Source organism: Centrocercus urophasianus, unplaced genomic scaffold, assembly GCF_019232065.1.
Source record: "Centrocercus urophasianus isolate 14NV4802_14NV808 unplaced genomic scaffold, USGS_Curo_1.0 seq_6, whole genome shotgun sequence".
In the NCBI taxonomy this organism is placed as follows: domain Eukaryota; kingdom Metazoa; phylum Chordata; class Aves; order Galliformes; family Phasianidae; genus Centrocercus; species Centrocercus urophasianus.
The window spans coordinates 715970-743686 of record NW_024885199.1 but is presented as its reverse complement, the minus strand read 5'-3'; the positions used below and the strand labels follow the sequence as shown (position 1 = coordinate 743686).

The window sequence follows — 27717 nt, the reverse complement described above, 5'->3', positions numbered from 1 at the left end:
AGGGAGTCTTCTGTCCTGGGGCCAGCTAGGGGACGTGTTCCATGGGGTCACATCCTGACAGCTCGGGCAGCTGACAGCAAAAGGCACAGCCTGAATAGCTGCTGTCAGTGACCACGCTGGCTACTGGGACAGACTCCCACGGCCACACAGGCTGCGCTGCCTTCCGGGATGGCTGCTCTGCTGAGATTCTTCCAGCGCTGTCCCAGATCTCCGGCGCTGATGTGGAGCCAATGGCATCTCTGCTCTGAATCAGAGCTGGCACGCAGCCGCGCGTTGCACAGACAGCCCCGCATGGCACAAAGCACAGCCGAGCACACGGCCGGGGCACAGCGCTGCCAAGGGCAGATCCGACAGCCGTGAGCACGCGGGGCGCAGCTCGGACCCTCAGACAGGCCGAGTGTGCTGCAGGCATCTTCACGCCCATGCGATGCAGCACACAAAGCTCTCAGTGTGTGCAACCCCCAGATCTGATCTCCGTGCATCACATGGAGCCACATGTCCCCCGCGCAGCACAACCAAAGCTTCCCTCCTCCATCTGCACCCTGCACAGAAATCCGTGCACACGCGGCAAAAGGCTGCACAGAGCGCACGGCCCCACGCAGCCACGCGTGTGCCAACACCCCCAGCACCGGGGCTGCGCTCCCTCCCCTCGCTGGGGGCCGGTTCGGGCACTCCCTCCCAGCTCGGAGCCGCCATCCGTGCCGTCCTGTCTCCTCCCCTCTCCGCACAAATCCCACAACTCTGCAGCACTCCTTCTGATGGCCAACCCGTGCTGCAGCCGCGCGGAGCCCCCCCCGGCAGTCCCCAAGCGAGCCGCTCCCTGCCCGCAGCGCACGGGGACAGCTGCAGCGCCACCGCAGAGGGACGCGGAGCCACGGGAACAATAGCAAATGCGCGCAGCGAGGGGCGCACGGCCGCGTTGGACTTCTCCCAGCCCAGGGACAGCTGGCACGGTTGACGGGCGGCGCGCTGGCATGCATCGCTCGTCCCCACTGATGTCACCCCGTCGCTTGGGGAGCGTGCGGGGATGCGTGCTGCGCTGGGATACGGGGCTGCGTGGGGACAGGCGCTGCTGAGGAGCCCCCACCCCAACGTGTCACCCCTCTGATCCGCAGCCCCGCTCCCCATGAGGCCACCGCTTCTGCCGCTGCTCGTCCTGTGGGTGCCGCGGCTCCTGGGGACCCTGGCGGAGGTAAGCCCCCATCCCTCGGACCCCCCCATCTGTCCGTGTCTGGCTCGGAGCGTGCTGGCGATGGGGTCTCGCATAGTCCTACCCCGCTGAGGAATGACGGCATCGTTCTGGGCTGCCTCTCCAGCCGTGCAGCTGCACCGAATTAGCGGCGTTAGCAATTACGAGCTGCCGCTTTGCTCTGCTCGCCCCCCCCTCGCCGTTGCCACCGTCTCCCGGTGTTTCTGCTGCCGTTGCTGCCAGGCTCCCCCCGGGGGTCCCGAGCCCCTCCGTTCCCCTCTGTGCACACAGTCCCCAAAACCACCGCACTTGGGTTGGGAGGAAGCCAGAAATGAATCATCCCGCAGAGCAAAGGGGAAAATAACTAATGATTACTTCTCTTGTTGCGGGACAGGGAGTAGGCAGAGGTTTCCTTTAATGTGGGGGAACTGTCCCCAACCTAAAGCAGGACACACCCTGCTCGCCAGCAGGCTGTGGGGGGATGGGTGTCCTGCCGACAGCACCCTACAGTGCTCATGTCCTCACTCTGCAGCCAGGCTGAGCTCTGGGGTACCTCTGACCCCGCATTGTTATGGGGACGGGGCAGTGAGATTGCTTGCCCAGAGCTCCCTCCCTGCTCAAATCCTCCCCCTGTGCCCTGGCCGTGCTGGTGGGATGCCCTCACCCTGTGAGCACAGCTCCGTGTGGGTCAGCGGGCCCAGGAGCTGCGCTAAGGGTTGGGGCAGCTCCCATGTCCTGCCTGCTCAGTCTGTCCCCTGCCTTGGCCAGGGGTGCTGGTGCTCTCCCAGGCCATGACAGCCCTCAGGAGTCGCAGCCCCCCGCACCCCCAGCTCTGAGCACCTCACCTTGTCCACATCTCAGCCGATGTTCTCTGTCCCATAGGGAGAGGGCTGCAATGGGACAACGCAGGCAGGGCTGGAGGCACGGGATGCACCTGGTGACAGAGGTGAGACCTGCAGCTGCCGGGTGATCTGCAGCAGCAGTGGGCTGTGGGGGTACCTGGATGTGGATGCGGTCGGCAGAGTTTGTCTGTGGGGTGTGAGCGGTGCTGTGACCTTGTGGGCTGCAGGATGTGCCCTGCTGGTTTGGGGAGCTGGGGCATTTGTGAAGCAGCCCATTGCTAAGTGAGGGACAAAGGCAATTCAGGCGTTGGAAACCTGAGACAAGCAAATAAACATGGGTGGAGATCTCATACCTCAGTGATGTGAGAGAGATCCCACAGTGAAAAACCACTGCTGCATGAACTCTGTGCAGGGTGCAGCCCCTCTGGCTGTCCTCAAGAGGAGCTCAGCCATGCTCTCAGCTCCGCAGGCTGCCGGCACCCCGGCGTGCTGCCCAGTTTTCCCAACTACTGCCTCTAAATGACAGCATTGCATGAAGTGGAAATTGCACGTTGTTCTGAGAGTTCTGTGCCTCTCCGGCTTTGTAGGGAGGGCACGCGCTGCACCTGAGCAGTCCCAAAGGTGCCCCTATCCCCAGGGCTCACCCCACACTGCTCTTAGCTGTGTAAAGGCAGCCCCAGGCGGCTCTCTGGGGCAATAGCTGTGCTTGGTTAAAGCTTTCTTGCCCTGCCAGGCCCCAGGTAAACCTGTTCCAACATGTTGCACATTGCACATTTTAAGCGCTAATGATTACACAAGTGTCTTATTAGCACTAGAGCTGCTTAGAAGCTGCAGCGCTGGGGACAGCAGCAGAGATGGAGCACGGAGGGGTCCCGCTGCAGCTTGGCACTGGTGCCCAGGCTCAGCGCTGAGCAGCTCCAAGGGCAGGGATCTGATGGCAGCTTTGGCCACCGACCCACCCCTTAGACAAAGCCCCATGGGCCACTTCCTCGTCCCCCCACACTGCAGACGCGGGGATGTGTGGGCAAAGCAGGTGATGGCCTGAAGCCTTTTGCGTCTTTATGCAGTGCAACAGATGCTCAGGGGCACCTCTTTCACATCCTTGATGTTTTCAATTCCTTTTTGCTCCTGCAGGGCTGATCCTGAATGTCAGTGCAAGTGACCAGGGCCGGTCAGGTTCGCTCCTGCTCTCCTGGGATGAGCCAGAGGGGGGTGCTGAGGGCTTTTCGCTCGCCCTCTCCCCGCTGGGGTCGGGCACACTGCTGCAGAATGGATCTGTGGGACCCAACGTCACCAACTTCTGGTTCCACGGGCTGACCCCTGGCACATACTATGAGATTGAGGTGACAGCCGCGCTGCGCTGCATGGACACTGCCAGGCAGACAGTCACAGCACAGACAAGTAAGGGCTTCCTCTGGGACTGCAGGTCTGAGAGCTGCTCCGCGATTTTGGGACATCTCTGCCAGTCGCTGTCAGACCCAGCCTTGCTCCCTGCACCCCCCTGGTTCATGCGAGGGTTGGGGAAGGAGCAGAGCTGGGGAGCCAGCATCCCTCTGGAAGGCAAAGTGGTGCAGGTGAAGGCAGAAAAACTGGGACAGGAGAGCAGAACTGGAGGGAAGGGCATGGCCAGGAGAAGGGATGGGGTCGGATAGCCGTGTGTCCCGGGCCAAGCTTCCCTGCCCTGTTCAGTCACTGTGCAGAATGACACAAAGGGACAGAGCGGGGATGGGGCAGCTCACACTGCCGGTGGGAGGGCGGGGGGCTGGCAGGGAGCGGACGGGGCTGTGCGCGGTGGATTGGGCCATCTGGTGGGACATCACCCGCGGGAAGCCCCATCCCACCCCTCCTGAGCCACACGACAACCTGCCGGCCCCATCGCGCTGTACCTCACGTAGGTCCTTCACCCGTCCGCAACCTGAGCCTGAGCAGCGGCGGCAGCCCGGCCTCGCTGCAGGCCTCCTGGGCAGCTGGCAGCGGGCAGCGGGACGGTTACCAGCTCAGCCTGTACCACAGCGACTCACAGACGCTGGTGAGAAATGCGACCGTCCCACCCAACGCCACCGCCTTCCTGTTTGATGGGTTGGCTGCTGGCAGTGAGTACGCCCTGAAGGTCAGCACGCTGGCTGGGGCTGGGCAGGCGAGCACCAGCACCCACCAGTGGACAGGTAGGGATGGATGGATGCACGTGTCCCAGGGGGAAGGCTGGGCGGGATGAAGGGTTTGGGGAGGAAGGGTTGAAACACGTGGGTTGGTGGAGAAGGGGACGAGGACCTCGGTTCAGAATGGGCAGTTTGTGGAGGATGGGGAAGAGCTGGGAGCTCATCGTAGAGTCGTGGAATCACTAAGGTTGGGAAGGACCGGTAAGGTCACCGAGTCCAACTGCTGACCCGTCACCACCATGCTGTGAGCTGAGGGATGTGGAAAGGACCACCACACATGGTGTGTCACCCATGGGGACAGCCCTACACACCTGTCCTGCCCTGTGGGCCCCATTGCCCGGTGGGGCTTCTCTGCTCTGTAGCAGAGGAGGGCAGCCTTAGCAAAGAGCCTCAATTGATGGGAGCTGCACAAATATTGCATTCCACAGCCTGGAAAAATATGGAGGGACCTCACAAGGCCCTCAGCTCACCTGGGCAGGGACATGGGGAATTTGCAGCCCCTGTGACAGTGCCAGGGGCAGAGAAGGAGACCCTGGGGAGGGAGGAGGGTGATGGCAGCCCCCCGCACGGCTGTGCACTGCCCAATCTCACTGTTTCCCCCCAGCACCCTCCATCCCCACCCAGCTGAGGCTCAGCCCCAGCTCCAGCACCAGCCTCTCAGCCACCTGGGTGGGCGCAGGGGGGGCTGCCTGGCTGCACCTCGTGCTCCGCAACCTCCACACCCAGACGGTGACCAAGACCCTGTCAGCCAAGAGAGGCCTCACCAGCTACAGCTTCCAGCATCTCCAGCCTGGCACCCAGTACTGGCTGGGGCTGAGCGCCGTGGCTGGGCCCTACACCGTGGAGGGGCCCAATGCCACAGCATGGACATGTGAGTAATGGAATGGGGGCTGGGGGCACCTCGGTTGCTGTGACTTTCTCTGATCCAGCCTCTGAGTGTGAATGTGAATGTGCCAGCACCTGGGTGCCGAGGGTAGAAAGCCACACCAGGACCCAGCTCTGGGGAGCCACGATGGTAGATGAGGGGACAGGCAGCCTGTGGTCCCCGTTGGTTGCTGTCAGAATAGTATTGTAGAACCATAGCAGCTTAGGTTGGAAGGGACCATTCCCTGCCATCACAGTGGCTGTAGTGCTGGGAGCAGCTCTAGCCTCAGACTTGCTCTCTCAGACCAGGAAACCACGAGGAAAATGCAGAGCGCAGTCCAAGTCGTGGACAAGAGCAATGCTCTCCAGCCCTTCCTTGCTCTGCCTGCCAGTCTGGGCAGCTGCAGCCTGCTGACTGTGCAGCTCGGATTTTGGAACAGCTCCACACCCCCAGCTGCTTTGGTTCTGCTGTGGAGCCTGACTCAGTCCCTGCAGTTGTCTGACTGACCCGACTGCACAGCGCCCAGAGCCAGAGACACAGCCCAGCCAGGAGCTCCGTCCAGGCTGGATCCTGGGAATATCAGCGAGGTCGTAACAGGACACCCGTGGAGATGAGGGGCCCTGTAGGAATTTCCCAGCAGGGCTGAGTAGGAATGGTTGTGCTGGGGACTGGAAACAGCACGCTCCAAAAGGATGCTGAAGGCTGGATGCGGATAAGGCAGCAGGAGTGAGGCTGGGGGTGTGTGAGGCAATTGTGGGGTCTCACACGACTGTCTGTCCCCTCTGACCAAGCAGGTATTGCTGCTGTACCTTGGCAGCCCTGAGTTACAGCACACAGCAGGCCTTAGGCTGGGAGTCTACACACCCCATCACCCTGACCCCCTCCCGTTCCCCTCCAGACCCCCTGAGCCCCTCCAACGTGACGCTGAGCGGTGCGGAGGAGCAGAGCTCCCTGCAGGCTCACTGGAGCACCCCGGCTGGACAGAGGGACTTCTACCTGGTGACACTGCGGGAGGAGGAGGTCGGTGCTCCCACCAGGAACATCTCCGTCGGGGGAGACAACGGCCACGTCACCTTCCATGGGCTGAGCCCCGGCAAGCAGTACTCTGTGCAGGTGACGGCGGTGGCTGGGCCTTACCGAGCTTCTGCCCGCAGCGCGGCAGCCTGGACACGTAAGCAGAAAGCTGAAGCGTGTCTTGTTGGGCCGTTCGGGTGCCTTGCAGAGAGGCTGAGCTCCTGCAGATATGTCTGTGGGAGCAGAGATGGGGCTGTGTGATACAGCTGCACCTGGCCCTAGAAGCAGCTAAAGTCTGCTGCACTGCTCTTCCTCACGAGAAGGGATTTGAAGATCCGTGGCAAAGCTGTGCCAGGTTGTGGCAGGCACCAGCCAAGCCTGAAAGCTATGCGCTCACCTCTCTCTACTCCCAGCAGCTGCTCTGGGGGCATGTATCTCCACCAGCCCCTTTAAAGCAGCATCTTCCTTGTACCTGGCCCCTCCTGGGTGACTTGGAGCCATGGCCAGTGCCCAGGCAGATGCCCCAGAGCTGCCGCTCCTGGAAGAAGGACTGGAGCCCGGAACAGTGAGCGGTGCACTCGCCCAGTCCTGAGGCTGAGAGCAGCAGTCTCCCTGCAGCCCCGCCTGCCTGTATTTGATGGGAGAAGTGCTGCCTGATGACATGAATCTGTCCTTGTGCATGACCCTGCCCTTGTCCCTTGCAGAGCCGCTCCCACCGTCTGCTTTGAGCCTCTCCAGCCACGGCAGCCCCTCCAGCCTACGAGCCAGCTGGGAAGAGGCCATGGGAGAGGGCTACATGTTGGCCCTCAGCCCCACAGAGAGCCCCGTGAAGAACAGCTCTCTGCTCAGAGGTGCCACCAACGTCACCTATGAGGGCCTTCGCCCTGGGACCCTCTACACCTTTGAGGTCAGCACCGTGGCTGGTCCCTACACCTCCACACCCCGGCGCATCACCAACTGGACATGTGAGTCCCTCCGCCCTTGCTGCAGCCAGCCCTGGGGGTCCCACTGCATCCTGCCTGTTTCCCACGTGTTGTGCCTCAGGGCATGGCATAGCAGAGATTGTTTGCAGCCTCACCCAGTAAAATGGCAAAAGGCTCAGGAAGAAGGCAGAGGTGTTGCTGGATGTGTCTGACCCTCATCTGTGCCCCCGCCACCCAGCATGAGGGTCAGCAGAGCCCAGTGCCCTTCTCCCCCTTTTGGCTCCATTTTGGTGGCACTGCTTGGGCTGGATATGCCCTGAAACAGCTTTCCTCACCAAACACCTTCTCCTGTCTGGGCTCTGTGCTGGACCAGTCTCTGGGCCAAGCTGGTCTGTAGATGTCAGCGGGGATGGCACGCTGACCCACCCTGGTGTGGGCGTTCCTAGGAAAGGGGCTCCATCTCAGCATGTTTGGGGCTGCACCTTTGCAGGTGACCCCAGCTCAGTGGCTCTACACCTTTTCTCGTAGATCCTTTGCCCTTGGAGCAGCTGACGCTCAGCAATCAGGGCTGCAGCACTTCTCTGCAAGCAGCCTGGAGAGCAGCGCCCGCAGGCAGCACTGGCTACACAGGCACCCTGTGGGAGAGCAGATCTCAGGAGCGGGTCAGAAACGTGTCTGTGGGGAACAACTGGACAAATGTCACCTTTGAGGACCTGGTCCCTGGGCGACAGTACACACTGGAGATGGCTGCTATGGCTGGGCCTTACAGATCCAGCGTGCGGTCAGCCACAGACTGGACATGTGAGTGTGCAATGCCTGCCCCAACACTATTGCAGATAGCAACCACAGCCTGGCCAGAGAGGGCAGGGAGTGGAGCATATATGGGGGGATGGACAGACAGACAAAGGAAGAGCAGGACAGTCAGAGCCACTTCCAGCCGTGTTGGAAGCAAAAGAGTCCTCAGTGCAGAATGGAATGTGTTACTAATGGGTACCCAGCACACCAAGTGGGGTCCTGCTCCTATGTTGCAGAGCAGACATTCATGCTGTGTGGGGTTTAATTTCCCAGTGCTGATGACCTGACTGGGGGCAAGCAGCTGAGGGTGCCCATGATGAGTACACAGCAGTGTAGGACCCTCTTTGCAGCCAGCTGCCCTGCACCCACCTCCCCTTGATGCTGTTGGGCTGCAACTCATCCTGCGTGCCGCATCCCCACCACAGCCCCCACCCCACTGCCTCCCCTCACTTCTTGCACCCCCCAGACCCGCTGGCTCCATCCGGCGTCACCCTGACCAACACCCGGCGCCCGCTGGGACTCTCAGCCTTCTGGGACAAGGCTGCAGGCGACGTGGACCAGTTCCACCTCCAGCTCTACAGCAAGAGCCATCCAGCGCAGAGGAACATCTCCGTGGGGCCAAACATCCACAACTTCACCTTCCTGGGGCTGTCCCCTGGCGTGCAGTACTTCCTGAAGGTGTCCGTCCTCGCTGGCCCCTACCGATCCTCGTCGCACTTTGCCACCGAGTGGACATGTGAGTGAGGGCTGGCACTGCCTGCAGGACCCGCAGTGACACTGATGTGCCCGGGCCATTCTGTGGAGCGAGAGCTGCACTCTGCATGCTGATGGCAATGGGAACCATGAGTTCGGTGCTGTATGATGCCTTCTGGGCCCTCCAAGAGCAGCCCTATTGAGCTGCCTAGGGCATGCATTGTCTCCAGGCTGGCTGCAGACCAGCAGAGGGGGATGCAGGATGTGCACAGAGTGCCGTTGGACTTGCTGCTGCTGGGTCACCTGCTCTTAGGTGGCTCTGCTTAGACCAGGTGACCTCCAGAGGTCCCTTCTCACCTCAGCCATTTGGTGATGCTGTGTGAGCAGTTCTGGGGAGCAGAGGGCTCTGTTCTGTGCCCACCTGCACACCGTGCGCAGTGGTCACCACTTCTCCCTCAGTGCGATGCAGAGGCGTGGGCTGGCTCCTGTCCTCTCCAGCTGCTTTTCCTTGCCATCTCACGGATCTCTGTGCTGTGTTTCCTCCTAGATCCGCTGTCTCTGGCTAACGTGAGCGTGCAGCCTGGCCGCAGACCACAGGAGCTGCACGTGAGCTGGGTGGAGTCAGGCGGTGGCAGAGAGCATTTGGTGCAGCTCTCGGTGGCAGAGTCCCTGTCCATCATCAGGAATGTGTCTGTGCCCCGTGGTGTCACCCACCTGGACCTGGAGGGGCTGGTGCCAGGCTCCCGGTACCGAGTAGAGATCATTTCTCAGGCTGGGCCTCATCGTATCTCCTCTCAGACTGCCATCGGCTACACAGGTAGGAAGGCAGCCCCTCCGCCCATGTCCCACGTCAGGCTCGCAGTCCTGCGGCTCCCAGCTCCATTCCCAAGCTGGAATCAGCCCTGGGTGTCCCAGTCCTGCCCCTGTAACTCCATTTCTCTCTCACAGTCCCGCTACCTCCACTCTCCCTGTCCGCCAGCCCTATGGGCGCTTCCTGGGCTCTGGCTGTGCACTGGGAGACCCCTCCAGGGCAGAGGGACGGATACCTGCTCAGCGTGCTGGAGGAAGGCTCCTCCTCACCAGCAAGGAACCTGGAACTGGGGAAGGACAGCACCAACATCACCCTGACACAGCTGACGCCGGGAGCGTGCTATCTTGTTGGGATCTGGGCAGTAGCCGGAGCCTTCCGCTCCCTCCCCAGGAACACCACTGGCTGCACAGGTGAGATCACAGCACCCTCAGGTGGCTCAGAGCTGCAAGGAGCTCCTTATGGGATGGGGATCTATGTCTGCCACCCAGACCAAAGGGCACCTGGATGTTCTTCTGATGCGCTGCCTCCTGCAGCCTTCCTGCACCAAGTGCAGCAAGGAGAAAACTCCACAGAGTTGGTGGCGTGTTCAGGACTGGATTGTTTTCTCTCTGACTCGTGTGTCTGTCATTCCTTGCAGTTCCTGCTGCTCCAACAAACCTGAGCCTGACCAACCCAGGCAGCTCCTCCGAGCTCCACGCGCGGTGGAACAAACCCCTCGGCAGGAGGGACCACTACCGTGTTGTTCTGCACAGCCTCACCCAGAGCAGAGATCGGGTGCAGACCGTGAGCCAGGATGCCCAGAACATCAGCTGGACTCACCTGGAGGCAGGCAGCAGGTTTGCTGTGCAGGTCATTGCTGTCAAAGGCTCTTTGGAAGCCTCTTCTGCCAACGTCACCCAATGGACATGTGAGTCTGAGGGGCTGTGTTGAGCCTCAGATCCCCCCCGCGTGAGCCCCACAGAGTGCTCACCATCACCTTCCCCATTCCAAATCCTCTCTGTTGTTATATCTCCCCTGCCACGTCCAGCTGCAGGCCCTGGGGATATTATGCCTGGACCACGTGCACTAAGCCTGTGCCTCCCTCCAGGAGGAACTCTGGTGGCCATCTCGTCCCATCCTGGCACGCAGAAGCTGACTCTCTCCCTCTTGCTTTCCAGATCCCTTGGCCCCTGCCAACCTCACCCTGGGCAGCCCCTCAGCCTCAGCACTGCGGGCATCCTGGGCAGCCATGGCACGAGGAGCAGAGAGTTACGTGGCAGAGCTGTATGACGCAGCCTCCAGCCGCCGTGTTGGACACGCGGTGCTGGCTGGGGCTTCCAGGAGTCACATCTTCCACGGCCTGAACCCCGGCACTCGCTACAGCGTGGCAGTGAGAGCTGCAGCTGGGCCCTACCACGCCAGCACCCCCAACCTCACCCACTGCACACGTGAGTACGGTGCTCTTCTTGCAGTCGTGTCCTCCACCATTCCCAGTTTGATCCAGAGGCCATTCTGCCTTCCTCTCCCACCCACATTATTATATTGCCTGGATACAAGAAGAAATTTCTTCTCAGAAAGAGCAGCCAGGCACTGGCACAGCAGCCCGGGGAGGGGGGGGGGTCACCATCCCTGGAGGCGTTCAGAGCTGCGGAGATGCGGCACTGAGGGACGCGGTCAGTGGGCACGGTGTGCGGGTTGGGGTCGGACTGGTGATCTTGGAAGAGTTTTCCAACCTTAAGGATTCTATGATTGTATGGTCTCCCCTCCGTCAGCCCAGGCTTGGCTCCTGCCAGTGACTCCTGTCTCCCCCCCAGGCCCGCTGCCCCCGACTGCCGTGCGCCTGCTGAGCACCGGGCACCCCGACAGGCTGAGCGCGTCCTGGGGGGCTGCAGCCGGGGGGCACGATGGCTACATGCTGACCCTGTACCACACCTTGCTGGGCACCACGGCAGCCACGGCCTCAGCTGGGAGGGACAGCCACAACGTCACCTTCACGGGGCTGGCCCCAGGGTACGAGTACTCCCTGGAGGTCAGTGCCACGGCTGGACCATACCAGACAGCAGCACCCAACGTCAGCGGTTGGACACGTGAGTGCCCAGGGAAATTTCCCCTGCAGAGGGGTGGGAGGTTTGCACCACCCGGAGAGTTTACGGGGGCCCTGGTGCCTTTGGAGGTGTGGATGGGTGCAACATGCGGTGGTTGGTGCACGGGCACACTGCTGATCTTATGGGCATGTGGATGTTCTGCTCTGTAGGACTGCATAAGTATGTGCTGATGACATGCAGGGTTCCCCAGCTGTGCCCACATGGTGATACCCCGCTGCCCAAGCAGCCCCATCTCCCTGCACCTCCACAGATTTGTACACACTTGCTGAACTCCTCTTGCAGATAGAATCCATGTTTCCATAAGCTCTGCAAATCGGTGCAGTAGAAGAGGCTGATCCCTCTTCCTCCTAGGAGAACAAATCTTTGCTCTGGAGGTGGACTGATCAGCCCCTCTGCTCACCCAGAAAGGTTTCAGGGCTGGGCAGGGTTTATATTAGTCCTGTGCCAATTCTGTTGGAGGATGAGTACACACAGCTGTGGCAGATGCTTGGAGGTGGGCACAGAGAGCAGGGTGAGAGTAGGAGCTGGAGGGAACGAGGGCCACAGGTGGGAAGGGGATGGAAACGAAGAGAGCTGGCAGTGTTGCAGAGTGGCACTGCACATCCCAGCCCTCGGGGGTCCTGCTGTGCGGTGTCCTACTAAGCACCTTCTGCCTGATGTCTGGTCCCTAACATCAGGTCTTGTGCCCCCCAGCCCCGCTGCCCCCGACTGCCGTGCGCCTGCTGAGCACCGGGCACCCCGACAGGCTGAGCGCGTCCTGGGGGGCTGCAGCCGGGGGGCACGATGGCTACATGCTGACCCTGTACCACACCTTGCTGGGCACCACGGCAGCCACAGCCTCAGCTGGGAGGGACAGCCACAACGTCACCTTCACGGGGCTGGCCCCAGGAAGCAAGTACTCACTGGAGGTGGCCTCCATAGCTGGGTCCTACCGGACACCTGCGGGGAACGTCAGCAACTGGACATGTGAGTAGCTGGCTTTGGAGTTTGTGCCTTGGCTGAGTGCGGGTCACAGTAAAGGACGTGGCCCCACTGATGCTTATGGCAGCCTCTGAGCCCAAAGCCCAGGGCTCAGCAATGCTGTGGTGCTGAGCACAAGGAAATGCCCCATCTCACGCAGTGCATCCCATCCGATGGCACTGCTGGGATGCCTGAGCCACGTCCTCAGACTTGCATTGACACACGATGCTCATCTTTGTCTCTGCAGATCCCCTGCCACCCCGTAACGTGTACATGACAAACCAAGGGTACCCCAACAGGCTGAGTGCGTCCTGGAGAGCCGAACCGCAGGGACACGATGGTTACAGGCTGCTCCTGTACCACTCGGGGTCGGGTGTGTTGGCAGCCAGCACATCTGTTGGGAAAGGCATCAGCAAGTTCACCTTTTCTGGCCTGGATCCGGGACACAAATACCTGCTGGAAGTGATGTCTGTGGCAGGGCCCTATGCAGCCTCCGCAGGGAACATCAGCGACTGGACGAGTGAGCAGTGGGGGCTGCAGGGCTGCAGGAAGCTCAGCGTGCTGGGGTGGGGGGAAGGGGGCAGGGATGGGGTTGGGAATGTTGCCTGGAAGCTGCAGCAGAGGGATCGTGCTTTGGGGGTCGTGGAGGAGGGCAGGCAATACATTGCCCTTGGGTACCCCTCCACCCCCTGTGCCTTGCTCCCAGGCACTCAGAAAATTCCTGGCATGGGAAATATGGGGAAGTTGGCTTTTTCTTTTTTTTTGTAATTTTCAGGAATGTGGAAATGGCAGATAAGCACAATAAGTCTTTTCATGTGCTTATCCCCACAGTCCCTGCGCTTTGCTTGGGGGATCCAGAGGTCTCTGCTCCCACGCTCAGCCAGCCCTGCAGGGTACTGGGAGTCATGTGCAGAGCCCTTCAGGCAGGTCGTTAACGAAACTTGCTAATTGGCAGGAGGAAGCCATCTGCTCATGTTCATCATCTGCATGTCCTCCCATTGCCATTTAAAGGCCGTTTCTCATAGTGGCAGCCAGCAATGTTATCACTGAGCACACGAAGCTTCCCTGCATAATACCCATCTTCTGCTTACATCTCCGCAGAGCACAAGAGTGCCTGCTGTCCCAGTCACCGCCCCGCTGTGGTTTCCCTTGCAGCCCCCTCAGTTCCCCAAAATGTCTCTGCGGTGGCGGAGGGGAACAGCACAGTGCTCATCTCCTGGGGCAGCACCCCTGGGCAGCAGGACGACTGCCAGCTGTGGCTGCGGGACCCCCGGAACGGCTCAGTGCCACGGCGGCACGCACTCACCAAGGGGCAATTCCAGCACCTCCTGCACGGGCTGACCCCAGGCAGGAACTACTCCGTGTCCCTGAGCTGCATGGCCGGGCCCTATTGGAGCAGCACCAAGCCCTTGGCCGTGGCTGTGGGTGGGTATGCACAGGTTGGGGTCGGGGGTGTGAAACACAGGGGGGGGTGGATCACCCTTTGCGTTCAGCAGCGGGGTGCAGGTTTTCTTGGTGGGCGATAAGGAGACCCCATCAGTAGGGTGAGCCCACCTCTCACATCCCTGTGTGTCTCATTCAAAGATCCAAACCCTGTGGAGGATGTGCAATGCCTACCAGAGTCGAGGAGCCTTTTTGTGAACTGGAGCGGCTCTCCTGGAGACGTGGAGGCTTACGAGGTGGTGACAGAGGGGCTCTCGGACAGCCCCCCCACCCCCAAGCATTCTGTGAGCGTTCTCGTGAGCCAGGCCAGCCTGGAGAGGCTGCAGCCGAACTCCTCCTACCGAATCACTGTGAGCACTGTGGGCATCAATGCCATGAGGAGCCCGGCTGTCACTCTGCTCTGCAACACAACAGCAGAGGGTGAGTCCCCTTCTTCCCCGCGCACCCTGCAGCAGACAGCCAGCATTGCTGATTAGACCCAGGGACTGTCTGTGAGCTCAGTGCAGTCCTGGCAGCGCTCTGGGCAGTGATGCTGGGAGCAGTGCTGTGGGAGCAAGGATGTGCTGACAGGCTGTGCTTGCTGGTTCCTCTTGCAGCTCTTCCCCCGCCCCTGCGAGCAGAAGTCTTCCAGGTAGAGGCCAGCTCCACCGTCATCATTTCATCTGACCTGTTCAGCGAGGAGAACGGCCAAATCGAGTACTATGGAGTCGTTGCTACCACTAATGACTCACGTAAGTGTTCTGAATTGCAGCGGCTCCCCAAAGGGATGTGGGTCCCCACACATCACCTTGTGCATCGCCCTGCAGTGCTGAGGCCCACCCAGGACGTCATGTCCAGCACATGGTATGACCATTACTATGGGACAGAGGACTCCTACCTGGCTGTGCTCATCCCCAACCCCTTCCACCCGAGCTCCACCCAATCCACTGAAACCTGGCGAGTGCCCGTGGGGACAGAGGAGTGCGGCCGGACCCGGGCGATGTGCAATGGGAAGCTGAAAGCCAACGAGCAGTACAGGTGAGAGATGTCAGCCTCTGCCCCCAGGGGCTGCAGGAGGGTCCCGGTGAGGTGGCTGCACGCCCACTCTGCCCTTGTAGCAGACCCCAGGACTCGCTGTGCCATGTGGGCAGGAGGAGGGAATGTTTGGGTCGGTGGGTAAGGGGAGCAGGAGTGAAAGGGGAAGTTGTGAACAAAGCATCATTTCTTCAGTGCTTTGTTAATAGGAGCCAAATCCCCAAGCATCCCTCTGACAAAGGGGACCTCCAGAATCTAGAGGACTGCGGCTCTCCATTCTGAAGGAACTAGCAGCATTCCATTCCTTTGGAAATCCCACCCGCAGGGCAGGATCGTGGAGGCTGGCAGTGCTTCACTGCTCTCCCGAGGCGCTGTGCTGTCATGCCCAGCAGCACAGCTGCACTGCGATGCACTGCCATCCCATGGTCATCAGACACACTGGGGTGTTGCACCCCCAAGCTGGCACAGGAGAGCATCCAGCTGATCCAGGAGCTCTGACGCTGGCTGCCCATGCAGCCCAGCTGTTCCTCATTGCTAACCCTTGCTGCTTAAATCTTGCAGCCTCGAATCCGGATTTCTGCTCCAGTTCTGCTGTGAGTCAGGGATTTGCCTTACAGCGCACTGCCTTACAGTGCCAAACACAGCAGGACGCCCCTCTGCCCTCCCGGTATTGTCCCAGGCTCCAGCCAGAACACTCTCAGTGCTCCCAGCGCTCCCCTGCAGTCTATCATTAGCTTTCTGTGAGGAGGCATTTAAGGCACGGTGTCATTATTCAGCCATGGTTGAATAGCACGCACTTAGAATAGTTTGGTTGCGCAGGGCCTTTTGCACCTCATCACAGCTAGCTTTCATTCTGGCTGCCCTGAAGAACAGATATCCTCAATCAACTACTGTTTTCCTAGTTAATCGTTAGCAGCAGGGTGCAAATCAGATGTCCCTGGCTGCTCATTCCTCCGACAGCCAATGCTTGTTTCCTGTCTCTGAGCTATTTATCAACAAACCCTTATGTCATTCCGTGGCTCCATTTGCTCCCAGCATTGGGTTTGGGGTGCTGCCAGAGGGTGCTCACCCTGCATCCCACAAACTCAGCTGCTAAAACCCAGAGGTGCATTTAGAAATGCTGCGTTGTGCGTAGGACGCCTACCTGAGAAGGAAGCTGGCTCTGCAGGGAGCTGGGAGGGCTCCCTGTTGGAGCAGGAAGGAGGGCAGGTCCCACGGGAACGGGATGCCCCGACATCTTTGGGCACAGGGGAGGGTCTGTGTGGAGCTCAGCCCCCTCTGCCGGGGTGCCCAGTTCTGCTGCCTCGTGGTGCATGGGCGCTGTGCTCTGCTCTGCCGTAGGTTCAGCATCGCTGCCTTCACCAAGTACGACCCTGTCACCCCTGCAGTGTCATTCACCACGTTCTCGGGTAAGATGGGGATGTTATCTCCCAGCTGCTCTCTCATCTTCCCTACCTGGCTACGCAGGTTAGAGATTAATAGCAGTTAGCTAATAGCAAGCCAGAGGGAGCTCATGGGCTGTAGTAAATGTCATAAATGGAGAAAACCAAGTCACATACTGGCTCCTACTTCCGTCCCTTCTTTCTGATTCCAGCTGCTGGAGGTAGCATGGACACAGCTCCGCTCCCAGTGCCAATAATAGCTGGAATCATCGTGGGATTTCTCCTGACACTGGCTGCTATTTTTGCTTTGGTCTACTGGAAGCAGCTCAGAGCGAGGAGGTGAGGACGGGCCATCTCTTACCCAATGGGTCTCAGCTGAAAATCTCAAGCAAGACTCAACCAGGTTGTGGGGAAGAGCAAGGGCATAAAAGGAGCTTTTGGTCAACCAGGGCACCCCCTGGGTCTGGTCCTGTGTGAAGCCACCAGTTGAGCTCAGTGATCCTTATGGGTCCCTTCCGATAAGATTTTCTATGACTGCAAAATCACCATGCGAAGGGCAGCTGCCCATGGTTAATTCAGAGAACTGGGCCATGTGCCTGATGCCCGTGGTGCTCCGTGGGCCAACAAAACACAGCACACTGACAGCATCAGTAACAGCTCCCCCGTTCTGCTTCCAGGACACAGAAGAGCAGCCTGCCCCAGGAAATGGTGACCTACAGCTTGAGGTTGGTGCTGCTCGTTGGGCTCTTCCCTCTCTGCCTGCCTCCGTTGCCCTGTAGCTCAGCACTGGGCTCTGCTGCCCTCACCTCCCAGCATCTGAGGCAACTTTTCTTCCGGACTTCATTTCATGCAGAAATGTCCACCGGCCGATCCCCATACAGAACTTCAAGCAGTACTATGAGATGAAGACAGCAAGTGGTAGCCATGCTTTTTTCCAGGAGTTTGAGGTGAGATGGGACTCCTGCAAAAGATGGGACTTAATTTCCCCCTAAATAGCTCATTCCAATCCATCCTGGGTCAAAGGAAGTTGCCATGGCCCAGTTACTGGGCAGCCACCTATGGCTCAAATCGGTACCAGTGGCAATGCTGGGTGAATGGTGGAGCAGTTCCCTGTGCAGGGGTGAGCCCTGCCCGGCTTGTGAAGCACTAGACTGCCATTGGTGGTGGGCTGGCAGCTCCACGATGCTTGTGCATGGCTTCTCCCTTGTCCCACAGGAGCTGAAGGAGGTTGGGAAGGAGCAGCTGAAGGTGGGGGCTGAGCTCCCAGCCAACGTCTCCAAGAACAGATACCCACACGTGCTGCCCTGTAAGTGCTCCTTGCTCCCACCAGCACCCTCCTGGGCTGTGAGGTGGGCTCACCAGGCAGCCTGGCTCCTCTCCTGGGAGGAGTGGTGTGTGCACACCTTCAGTTTCACACACCCGATCTCTTTCAGACGACCACTCTCGGGTCAGGTTGAGCCAACTGGGGGACGACCTGCACTCAGACTACATCAACGCCAACTTTGTGCCTGTGAGTGCCCGCCCACCTTCCCCACATAGCAACATGGCCAAAGGACCCCGGGATGGAGGCTGAGAGGGCTGTGGGCAGGAGCTGCTGCTGGGACCACAGCTGGCAGCGGCGAGGTGTTGGGGTGCCTTTTAGCAGAGGTTGATAGACTGCTTGATGGCGAGTGCTGTGAACGCAGAGGAGTGAGCGTGAGACCAGCAGGGCCTTCTTCCTTCTTCTTCAGCTCTGTCCTCTTTCCATCCTCTCTCAGCTTGCTGCCCTGTCTCTGTCTGCTCTTTCTCCTTCTGCTCTGTGCAGCTGCATTTGAACACCCCGGAGCTGTGCCCGCATCCCACACCCCGGAGCTGTTCCCAGGTAACAGCGGGGCCCACGGGAACCCACAGGGCATTTGTGTGCCTGAGGGACAGCGCGGCGGAGGCTGGGACCCTGCGTGCTCATCTCACCTCCAGCAATGAGCAAGGAGCTGGAGAGGGACCCGGAGCTGTCTTTCCCTGGTTAGGCCGAATGAGGAACCGCTTGGGGGGAAGTGGGCTGCCATTCCTTATTCCAAAAATGTAGAGCACGTGCTGAGCAGCACTCGCTTCCTGTGAAATCGGCTTCTTGCAAAGTCAGTTGCCCAGGAAACTCTGCCCACATGGGCTGAGGACAAAGGGTACTTCTCCATCCGTAGGGCAGAGCGGGACTGGCTGTCCCAGGGCAGGATTCACCTGCCTCAACCCCTTGCCAACTGCTCCTCTCTGGCTCTTGTTCAGGGCTATACGTCCCCACAGGAGTTCATTGTCACCCAAGGGCCCCTGAAGAAAACCATCGAGGACTTCTGGAGGCTGGTGTGGGAGCAGAACGTCTGCAACATCATCATGCTGACGGTGTGCATGGAGAACGGGCGGGTACGTCTGCGTGCTGGATGTGGACCCACCAGCCCCAGCCCAGCCTCACCCTGAGCGTGAGCTGGGTTTGTGCACGCTGCCCAGGGAGCTGTGAGGTCACCCTGGGTGAGGCAGCCCCACCGTGACCCTGTTCTGCCTGTGTCCCAGGTTCTCTGTGATCACTACTGGCCGTCTGAAGCTGCCCCCATTTCCTACGGGCAGCTCCGGGTTCACCTGCTATCTCAGAGCAGTGCTGAGGAGTGGACCATGCGTGAGTTCAAGCTGTGGCATGTGAGTAAGGATCCAGGGACCCATCAAGAGCTGTGAGTTTGCATGGCATGCAGTGGTTTTTCTCCTTGGTGGTGGTGCAGTCTCCCCTGCCTGCAGCAGGGTTCAAAGATGACCCAGTCTCCAGAGGAGTCATCCATCTCACAGTCATGGAATGGTCTGAGTTGGAAGGGACCTTTGAAGGCCGCCTGGTCCCACTCTCTGCCATGTACACCACAGCTCCAGCAGTGCTCAGAGCCCCTGCCCTGACCTTGGAGGTCTGCAGGGATGGGTTACCAACACCTCTCTGGACAACCTGCTCCAATTATTGCTGCCTCAAACTTAGTAGCGCAGACACATCCAACACGTATCACCCCTCTTACTCATCCTTTCTCTCTCCTTTCTGTTGCTTTGCTGTGTCCCTGCTATGGGACGTGCCCTGCTGCTTCGGGGATGCAGTAGTGTGACAGGTGGGGTGGACGTGGCCCTGGCTGCAGTCGGGTGTCCCAGGGTCCCTGTGTGCTCCTGGAGCTGCAGGGTGCACACACATCCATGCACGCTGATAACCAATGTACCCCCTGGCAGGAGGGCCTCCGGGCAGAACGGCACGTGTCCCACCTGCACTACACTGCATGGCCTGACCACGGGATCCCAGAGTCCACAGCATCCATTCTGGCCTTCAGGGAACTGGTGCGGGAGCACATCCAGAGCGCCAAGGATGCTGGGCCGACCCTGGTGCACTGCAGGCAAGGCGCTGCTCAGTGGGACAACAGGTGGCAGAGGGTGCAGGGAGGAAAACAACATCCGAGGGCACTGAGGGTCTGTGGAGTCTCCTTCCTTGGGAACTGGGGATTGCATGTCCCCAGCATGACATCCAGTCCCAGGGGATGGGGAACTGCGGATGCTCAGCCTTCAGTCGCGCTGGGGCCGGTGTCCCATGGGGAGGACGTGTCCAGGAGGGGACCTCCTCAGCCGCAGGGTCAGGCAGTGTTCCAGCTGTGCTCTCTGTGCTCTCAGTGCTGGGGTGGGCCGCAGCGGCACCTTCATTGCTCTGGACCGGCTGCTGCAGCAGATGAAGCAGGAGAAGGTGGTGGACATGTTTGGTGTGGTCTACACCCTGCGGATGAACCGCTACCAGATGATCCAGACGTTGGTAAGATTTCTGCTCCCTCTTCCGCAGCCCCACTGGGACGAAAGCCTGCAGGGCTGGCAGACAGATGCCCAAGAGCACATAGCAACAGGACCAGAACCTTTGCAGGCAGTTCTTGCCCACACCATGTCACTGGTCTGTGGTGTCCCTTCCAACTGATGAGCCCACTGCCCCAGGTTGGCTCAGTACTGCCCTTCATGACAACCCAGGGGAGGGATATGGGAGATCTGAGATTGGGCTAACCAAGGCTGTGGGGTGTGAGTGTGGGGGGCATGAATATCAGGCACACCCTGCCCCCTAGCAGTGCCATACCCCCCTTCTCGCTATCTGCATCGTGCAGGATTGCTCTACATTGCTGTCTGCCTTTGCCTTCCAGTCCCAGTACATTTTCCTGCACAGCTGCATCCTGGACAAGATCTTGGAGGAACCACTCCTGGGTTTATCAGGGACAGAGACGTAAGAGCCTGCTGTGTTTCTCCTGCCTTCTCTCCACTCTGCCCCACGGCCCTGCAGACAGTGAGCTGGGATCTCAGGACAGGACAGGAGGTGACAGGGTGACCCAGCAGCTGTCCCACCTGCTGCTTTAAGAAGGGTCAGCCTGGGGCTGGTTGTTCCCTGCAGCACAGGGAGCCCAATCCAGAACAGTCCTCCCCTCCTCAGTGTCATTTTTCTGGGCAATGCCAACACCAAATTTCTGCATAGCTCTCCTGGGGCAGGCGTGGATATCAGTGGGACGCACCAGGGATGGGGTCCAGGGACTCACGGCAGCTGGGCTTTTGGATGTCCCTTCTTAAAGAGGCCCGGAGGAGGGAGCAGGACAGGCTTTGCCCACGTACCTTATCATCTGAGTGTGCTTCTGGAGGTCGCACACCTATCTATATGGCCAAATTCTCCTTCCTTCAAAATGGGATGCCCTTGCTCATGCTGCATCTTGGGAATGGGTTAGGATGAGGGTCAGGGCTGCAGAGCTGGGCTGGGGAGCTGCACAAGCCTGGCTATGCTCTGCCCACAGCCCTGCTCAGCTCCTGCAGACACAGCCTGGATGCTTCTGCATTTGTTCACCCTCACCACCAGCCTCCCTCCGCAGGTCCTGCCCCGTCCCACTGAAAAGCTTTGCACAGCACTACTGCCAGAACTCAGCCAAGTCCAACGTGGGCTTCCTGAGGGAGTACGAGGTGAGAGCTGCCCCAGGCAGCAGGGAGCGCTGCCGGTCCCTCCCGCTCCCCTGGGCCAGCTCTGCTCACGCTTTCACCTCTGTCTTTCACTCTGGCAGACCCTCCTGGAGGTTGCTAAGGAAGAAACCAGCTCTGCTACACCATCACTGGGCACCCAGCAAACACGGCCCTCATCCAGCATCCTGCCATGTAAGTGCTGTGACATCTCACATCCCCTTCCCACCATGCTGGGCCAGAGCCAAACGTGCTTGGAAACATGGGAGCGAGTCCAGCAGGTGGCTCTGGGGTGGCTGGGGACTGAGAGTGTGTGCTGCATGGCACTCAGGTGGGTGGGTTTGTTCAGCTTTGCAAAGGCAAAGGGGAGCTCTTACGACTGCTGGGAGGGTGCTGAGAAGAGGCAGTCTTCTCAGGTGTGCGCCATGGAAGGACAAGAGGGAACAGGGACACTTTGGAAGATGTAGGATATTCCAAATCAATATAAGGGGAAAAAAATCCCATGACGGTGGCCCCAGCTCACTCTGTCTCCCACCTATTTTGCAGATGATCGCTCCAGAGTGAAGTTTTCCCTGCTGGACCAAGGCCCTTTCTCAGGTCTGCAGGTGTGGCGCGTCCCGGTGAGTCGGCCCCCCGCAGCAATGCCCACCCCCCCCAGGTTCCTGCACTGCCCTCACCAGAGGGTGACGTTCTCATTCCCCACCCAGGGCTGCAGCTCCAGCAGAGACTATCTGGCTGTGCAGGGGCCTGACAAGCTGACCACGGAAGACTTCTGGACGCTGGTGTGGGAGCAGGACATTCACACCATTCTGACGCTGCTGCCTTGGCAGGAGATGGGGGAGGTAAGGCACTGTGCCTGCTGCTCCTTGGTGGAGCTATCAGTGACTGCTGTGATGTCTGCCATCGACACGAACCAGAGCTGCTGCTGTGCACAGGTCCCACATGACGTGTGCTGGCCGCTGGAAGGAGACTCTCTCTGCACAAAGCTGCTGACCATCCAGTGCGGCACGGAGAAGCCTGCCTCGGGCTGGAGGTGTATCCAGCTGAAAGTGAAGCACGTACGTCTCTGTGGGGCTGTTTTGGGGTGCTGGAGGCACGGGCTGAGAGGTGTGTGGAGATGTGGCTGAGCTGTATCCAAACTCAGCCATTAGCTCTGTGTCTCCCCAGGAGAAGAAAGGAAAGGAGAGGCAGGTGCAGCAGTTCCTGTACAGGCTGTGGAGCAACAAGGAGCAGCCAAATGTCGAGAGCTTGGTGGAGCTCCTCGGTGCCGTCAGGCGGTGCGTGCCCAGCAGGAAGAGAGCCAGCCCTCTCCTTCTGCACTGCAGGTACATGGGGTCATAGAGTCATAGGATCATAGAACAGTTGGGTTGGAAGAGCCCTAAAGACCTTCCAGTTCCACCAGTAAGGCTCTGCCCCACCAATGGCCTGAGGAGTTTCAGATGTGTGGAGAGTATCATAGAATCATTAAGGTTGGAAAAAACTTCTGAGGTCATTAAATCCAACTGTCACCTCACGCCACCGTGCTCTTTCATAGCATCATTGAGTCAGAAGGTTGGAAGAGACCTCTGAGATCATTTGTCCCTTTCCTACCATGCCCACTAACCATGTCCCCAGGTGCCACACATCTCCCTGTTGCTCGGTGGGGCAGATTGGCTGTGCCTCCAGCTTTCTTTGATGGCTCTTGTGGGCTCTCATACCTCTGGTCAGTGCAGTGCTCACAGACCCAGCTCAGCCTGGCCTGGCGTCAGTGACCCCTCCTCTCGTCCTTTGCAGTGGTGGTGAGAACCAGATGGGGACACTGATCGCCCTGGATTGCCTGCTGCACCAGCTGAAAACAGAGAGGACTGTGGATGTCTATGGGGTGACCCTCCAGCTGATGAGAAGCTGCTGCCTCATGACCCCCACGCTGGTAGGCGGGCAGGAGGGGACACTGGTGTGTGCTTCTGATGGGCGCTGCTACCTCAGATGCCTTCTGGCAGCGCTTCCATTTGCTGTGCTGACGCAGCATCCCTGTAACCCCTCCCTGCAGAGGACAGGAGAACTGGGGCAGATCTGGGGCTTCCCAGCTGCAGAGCTGCCTGCAAAAACTGCCTCTGCTGCTCCACACCAGAGCTCCACAGAGAGCACTGTATTCCAGCAGTGCTCTCGCTGAACAGGACACAGCGTGCCCAGAAATGCATAAAGCTGCTGCGGGTGCAGCTCTGCTGCCTCCCCACCTTGCTGCAGGTGCTGGCCAGCAAAGGGGGATCAGGGCTGGAACCCCAACCCTGTGCTTTGTGACTGCCAGCATCCTCCATCAGTGGGATGCTGCCTCCCTCCCTGGTGGGGTCACGTGGGTTTGGCTTAACAACCACACGGGGGTGAGGAGGAACTTTTGAGTCGTTGCTATGGGAAACCACTGGATATTGAGGCACACATCCCCAGGGCTGTGCTCCAGGTTGTCACTGCAGATTACCCAATCAGAACAGGCTCATAGAAAAAGTGCAGCCACTGTGGGCTCTGTGGCTTCCCTGGCCATGCAGCAGGGCTGAGCCCACTGCTGCCAGGGCGGGAGAGGCTCCTCATGCCTTGCAGCTCAGCCAGCACATCATCAAGCTGCTCGGGGGCCCCTCTGTTGGGTCTACAACCCACAACTCTCTTCCTGGCTCCCATGGCGCTGCGACCCACAGCAGCTGCCCTGCCCCTGGGCTCTGTCAGTGGAGCTCAGCCCTTTGCCTTCCTCACAGCTTGCCTTTCCCAGAGCCCTGCCAGGAGTTGGTCCTCCCCCTGCCCTTCTCTGAGGGCTTTTGGAACCCAGAAGCGTTCTGGAGCAGTTTGTGCAGAACATCATAGCAGAAGGAAATGAGGGTGGCCTAGTGAGCTCTGTGTCTGATGCTTCCTTTCTGGATAGTTCTGGTGGTACAGAGCAGTCATGGACCACTTGGGACAGTGAATCCTGCTTTACCATTACCCTGCTGGTTAATTGCAAAATAATAAGGCAAACTGCTGGAGCCCTGACCCCAGAACCCTCTTTCTCTTCCTTAGGACCAGTACGTGTTCCTGTACACCTGCATCCGGGACATCATCACTCAGAAGCAGCCCTGAGGCCCCTTGGTGCTTCCCTGCAGCATCCTGCCCTCTGAGTGGGAGCACTGAGTGGCTCCTGGCACAGCACGAGCCCTGCAGCAAGAGGGAGACCCAACCTGGCGCTGTCACCCCACTGTCAGCTTGGGATGCCCGGGTGGGAGTTGGGGGTTTGGAGGGAGGTGGGGTTTGCTGGGGGTGGGAGGTGGGATGCTCCCCCCTCTGCTCACCTTCTGAGCTCACTGGTGCCCGGGATGCTGACCCAGCTGTAGCGCTGGGTGGCCCCAGGGTGGAGAGTGCTGAGCTCTGCAGCACAGAGCGTGGTCTGGGCTGATGGATCAGCGTTGGGTACAGCCAATAAACAGCCCTGGGAAAGAGCACACTTCTAACTCCTCTTACTGTGTTGCATCAGGAGCTTCCTACAGCTCTCATGAGTCTCCTTGCACAGGGACACGCTGTAAGGCAGAGCTGATGCACGGCCTGCTGCACGTTACTGCTGAGCTGCCAGCTGTAGGGAAGCAAGGGAAACCCACGGTGGGAGAGGCTGCTGTCTGCAGGGCTTCCTGATGTCCAGGAGCAAGCAATCCCATCTGGCAGCACAAAGAGATTGCAGCAGAGCCGGCAGCCGAGGTGAACCTGCAGGCAGCTGCAGCTGCAGCACAGCTTGGAGGGACCAGAAGGACTTGGAGGGGACGAGCACGTGGCAGGGAACTGTCCTGCAAGCTGGTCAGCAGGTTTCGCTCAGAGAGTTCAGTGCGACTGCGTCTCCATGCTTCACATCCCAGCTGCAGGGAGGCTGAGGCGGTGGCGATGCTGAATTTACGACCTCCCACCCACTGCTGAAGCTGCAGCTGTTTCCAGAGGGTGTCGTGGGAGCTGTGGTTGGGATGAATAATTTTCCAGCCCTGCAGCTCAGAGCCACGAAACCCGGAGTGGGAGAAAGAGACAACAAAACAGTAACACAGAACAAAGCCTCCAGCACGGGCCGCCCAGCAAGCTGTGCCCCGTGCTGCGTCCTTCAGCATCCAACCCCCACCTCCTCCTTCAGCCCCCTGCAGATGCCAGAACCCCAGAGACAAGCAGGATCCCTTCTGTTTGGGCCCCTCCTGCTCCCATAGCAGGGGCACGCCGCGTTAGCACTGCTGTGCAGGAGGAGGGCAGGACTCCCAAGCACACATCTGCAGGCACGGGGCCATGGTGACTGCTGTGCACCACAGCTCCTGGATCCCACAGCTCCTCTGTTTGCTGGTGCTGATGATACGTGACCCTCCAAGGTACAGAGCTCAGCAGCTGCAGCGTCTTCCCCCAGCACCATCATGGGACACTGCTGAGCACCCCCACGATACTCTGGGCTGGCTGCCCCAGCTGGATGCATGCTGTGGGGTTCCCCAGGGCTTGCTCCCCCTCCACCTGAGCCATATCAGCACAGGCATTGCAGCTCACGGATCTCCAGCATTCTCTCTCATCAGCCACTGCACCACTCTCATCCTGGAAGCACCAGGGCTGGATGGGATGGTCTGAACTGGAGGGGGAACTCCTTCTGGGATAGTCAGATGGGACCAATGCTGAGGCTCGCTTCTTCCCTGCCCTTATGCATGCTGAGCTTGCCATGGCTTCAGGCCCCTGACCCTGGGGCTCCCTGCTTGCTTGCAAGGGCTTGCATTTACCACCCAGCCCTGGCACTATGGCCCTCTTGTCCCAGTATGCAGCCCAGGAGGGGCTCAGTTGTGACAGTAGTGATGAGCAGCCAAAGTCTGATGGGCTGCAGCAGGGATTAAGGACTGACAGCCAAGCCGGGATGGTGCCAAGCCCCTGAAATAGCAGGAAACAAACAGAGGACACAGTTTGCCTACAGGGCAGAAGGCACGCTCTTGATTTACTGAGAACAGCAGCAAGCAGCCCGCAGCCCAATAGCCCAGTAACCCTCACCTTTGTCACAGCCTAGGACTGTCCCCAGCTCTGGCAGCACCCTGAGAGGAGTGATGTGGGAGGACTGGGGTGCTTTGGGGGCTGCCGAAGTGATGGACAGACGCAGGGATGGGATGCACAGATGCAGCTCCGCTCGCTGCTCAGCTGCGCTCATCCCATCTTCCCAACCCACTGCTGCCACTAGAGGACAACACGGAGGTTGTGTGCCGTGCAGGAGCGCAAACCCTCACGTTCATAGCAGTGAGCTGGACGTGGAGCTCCGGCGCCTGTAACCGGGGCACCTGACAGCACAGAGCAGTTGCAGTTAGAAGCGGCTGAGATGTGGGACTTCACCCCAGAGGGATGTACTCAGGTCGGCCATGGACGCACCGAAACTCTCAGGTCCAAATGAGGTGCAGGCTCTGTTTCTGTCCAGAGCCCTTCAGGTCCTGCACGGCTCTCTGCCACGGTCTGTGCATTAGCTCCAAACCTGAGCTCCACTGGGAGCAGAACTTTTTGGAGGAAATCCCCACAGACCTCTGTGGATGAGGGATCACACCCCAGCTCCACTGGAGTTTTTAAGTCCCCCGCTTTGCTGCTTGACCCCATATAACTCTCCCACCTCTGTTAACCTGAGAGAATGGGGACATCAGTTAGGAAAGACTTTTATAGCTGGAAGCAAAAGCACCCTGTCAGGATGTGCAGCCGTGACATGTGCAGCAGCAATGTGAATCTTCCTCAGCACGGCCACAGCCAGAGGGGCTACTTCGTGGGTCACAGCCACCCGAAGGGGGTCCCTCCTTCCTCTGCCTGTACCTCATCCCCTCGAGGGGAGGCAGGGGGAAGCTCCTCTTGGAGCATCGTGGCTGCAGCTCACAGCCCGCTTCGACGAGCGTCTCCAACGTCACAGCCGCCGCAGCCCTGCAGGGCGCTCTGGAGCCGCCCCACCGAACTCAGCCCCGCTGCAGCGACTGCCCCATACCTGCAGCTCCCCCAGCCCTGTTCCGTGGATGGGGATGGTGAGAGGAGCAGGGCAGGACCCAGCAGCTCGAGCTCAGCCCGGCTGCACCCGGACCTCCCAGCTGCCGGCGCAGACATAGAGCTTTATCCGGGGCTGTGTTTCAGCGTCCCGAGGTCCGAAGCGCTTGCAGTGCGGGTTGGGTGCTGCTGCCTCCCCGTTGGTGCTTCAGCTCTGCCTTCTCCTGCACTGCTCTCTCACAAAAATCTCTGTTTCAGACCAAGCACTGCTCCCGGAGTCAAGAACACGGCTTTATTTGTCGAGGTTTCTTTCTTTCTTTCTTTCTTTTTTTCCCCTTTTTCGTTCCCCTTTCTTCCCTTTGAATGAAATTCCTGCCAGCTCTGAGAGAGAGAGGGAAAGAGCAGAAGGTTTGACTCCTCCTACCGGAGCGCCTCACGCCCCTGCCCAGCCCTTGAAACCCAATAACCAAAATCATCCAACAATGCCTTCCCTTCCCCGGCTGCATCCCCACCGCTCTCCCCATTGCCGCAGGTCGGGCGCGCGGTGACGGAGCGCCCCGGGGCGTCCCGTCGGTGCAGCTCTCAGGGTGGGGGTGGATCCCCGTCGGCTCCCCGCTGCTTGCAGCGAGCTGAGG

At 59.6% G+C, this 27717-nt stretch overlaps 1 protein-coding gene across 1 annotated transcript; it reads left to right on the top strand.

The window, feature by feature from the left end:
* The first annotated feature begins 1053 nt into the window (after positions 1-1053).
* Positions 1054-24344, top strand: LOC122169906 (receptor-type tyrosine-protein phosphatase V-like). The gene is made up of 39 exons (XM_042836420.1): positions 1054-1192; positions 2072-2135; positions 3166-3432; positions 3927-4196; positions 4795-5061; positions 5954-6226; positions 6774-7034; positions 7521-7793; positions 8254-8523; positions 9028-9297; positions 9429-9701; positions 9929-10198; positions 10449-10718; positions 11085-11357; positions 12069-12341; positions 12583-12855; positions 13491-13760; positions 13920-14198; positions 14375-14509; positions 14585-14795; positions 16134-16201; positions 16387-16513; positions 16852-16899; positions 17028-17121; positions 17390-17480; positions 17608-17684; positions 18434-18568; positions 18716-18838; positions 19400-19560; positions 19832-19967; positions 20341-20420; positions 21052-21139; positions 21238-21328; positions 21680-21753; positions 21841-21975; positions 22069-22191; positions 22301-22458; positions 22907-23042; positions 24158-24344. Exons 1-39 carry the CDS (start codon positions 1127-1129, stop codon positions 24215-24217), a joined length of 6813 nt encoding a protein of 2270 aa, XP_042692354.1. The 5' UTR covers positions 1054-1126; the 3' UTR covers positions 24218-24344.
* The last annotated feature ends 3373 nt before the right edge of the window (positions 24345-27717 follow it).

What these genes read in the sequence shown, in the direction of transcription:
- LOC122169906 (XM_042836420.1), top strand. Translation starts at nt 1,127, where the DNA reads ATGAGGCCACCGCTTCTGCCGCTGCTCGTCCTGTGGGTGCCGCGGCTC. An exon ending in CTTTGCCACCGAGTGGACAT is followed by an intron (nt 8,524 to 9,027) that starts GTGAGTGAGGGC and finishes GTTTCCTCCTAG; the next exon opens with ATCCGCTGTCTCTGGCTAAC. An exon ending in ATACCCACACGTGCTGCCCT is followed by an intron (nt 17,481 to 17,607) that starts GTAAGTGCTCCT and finishes GATCTCTTTCAG; the next exon opens with ACGACCACTCTCGGGTCAGG.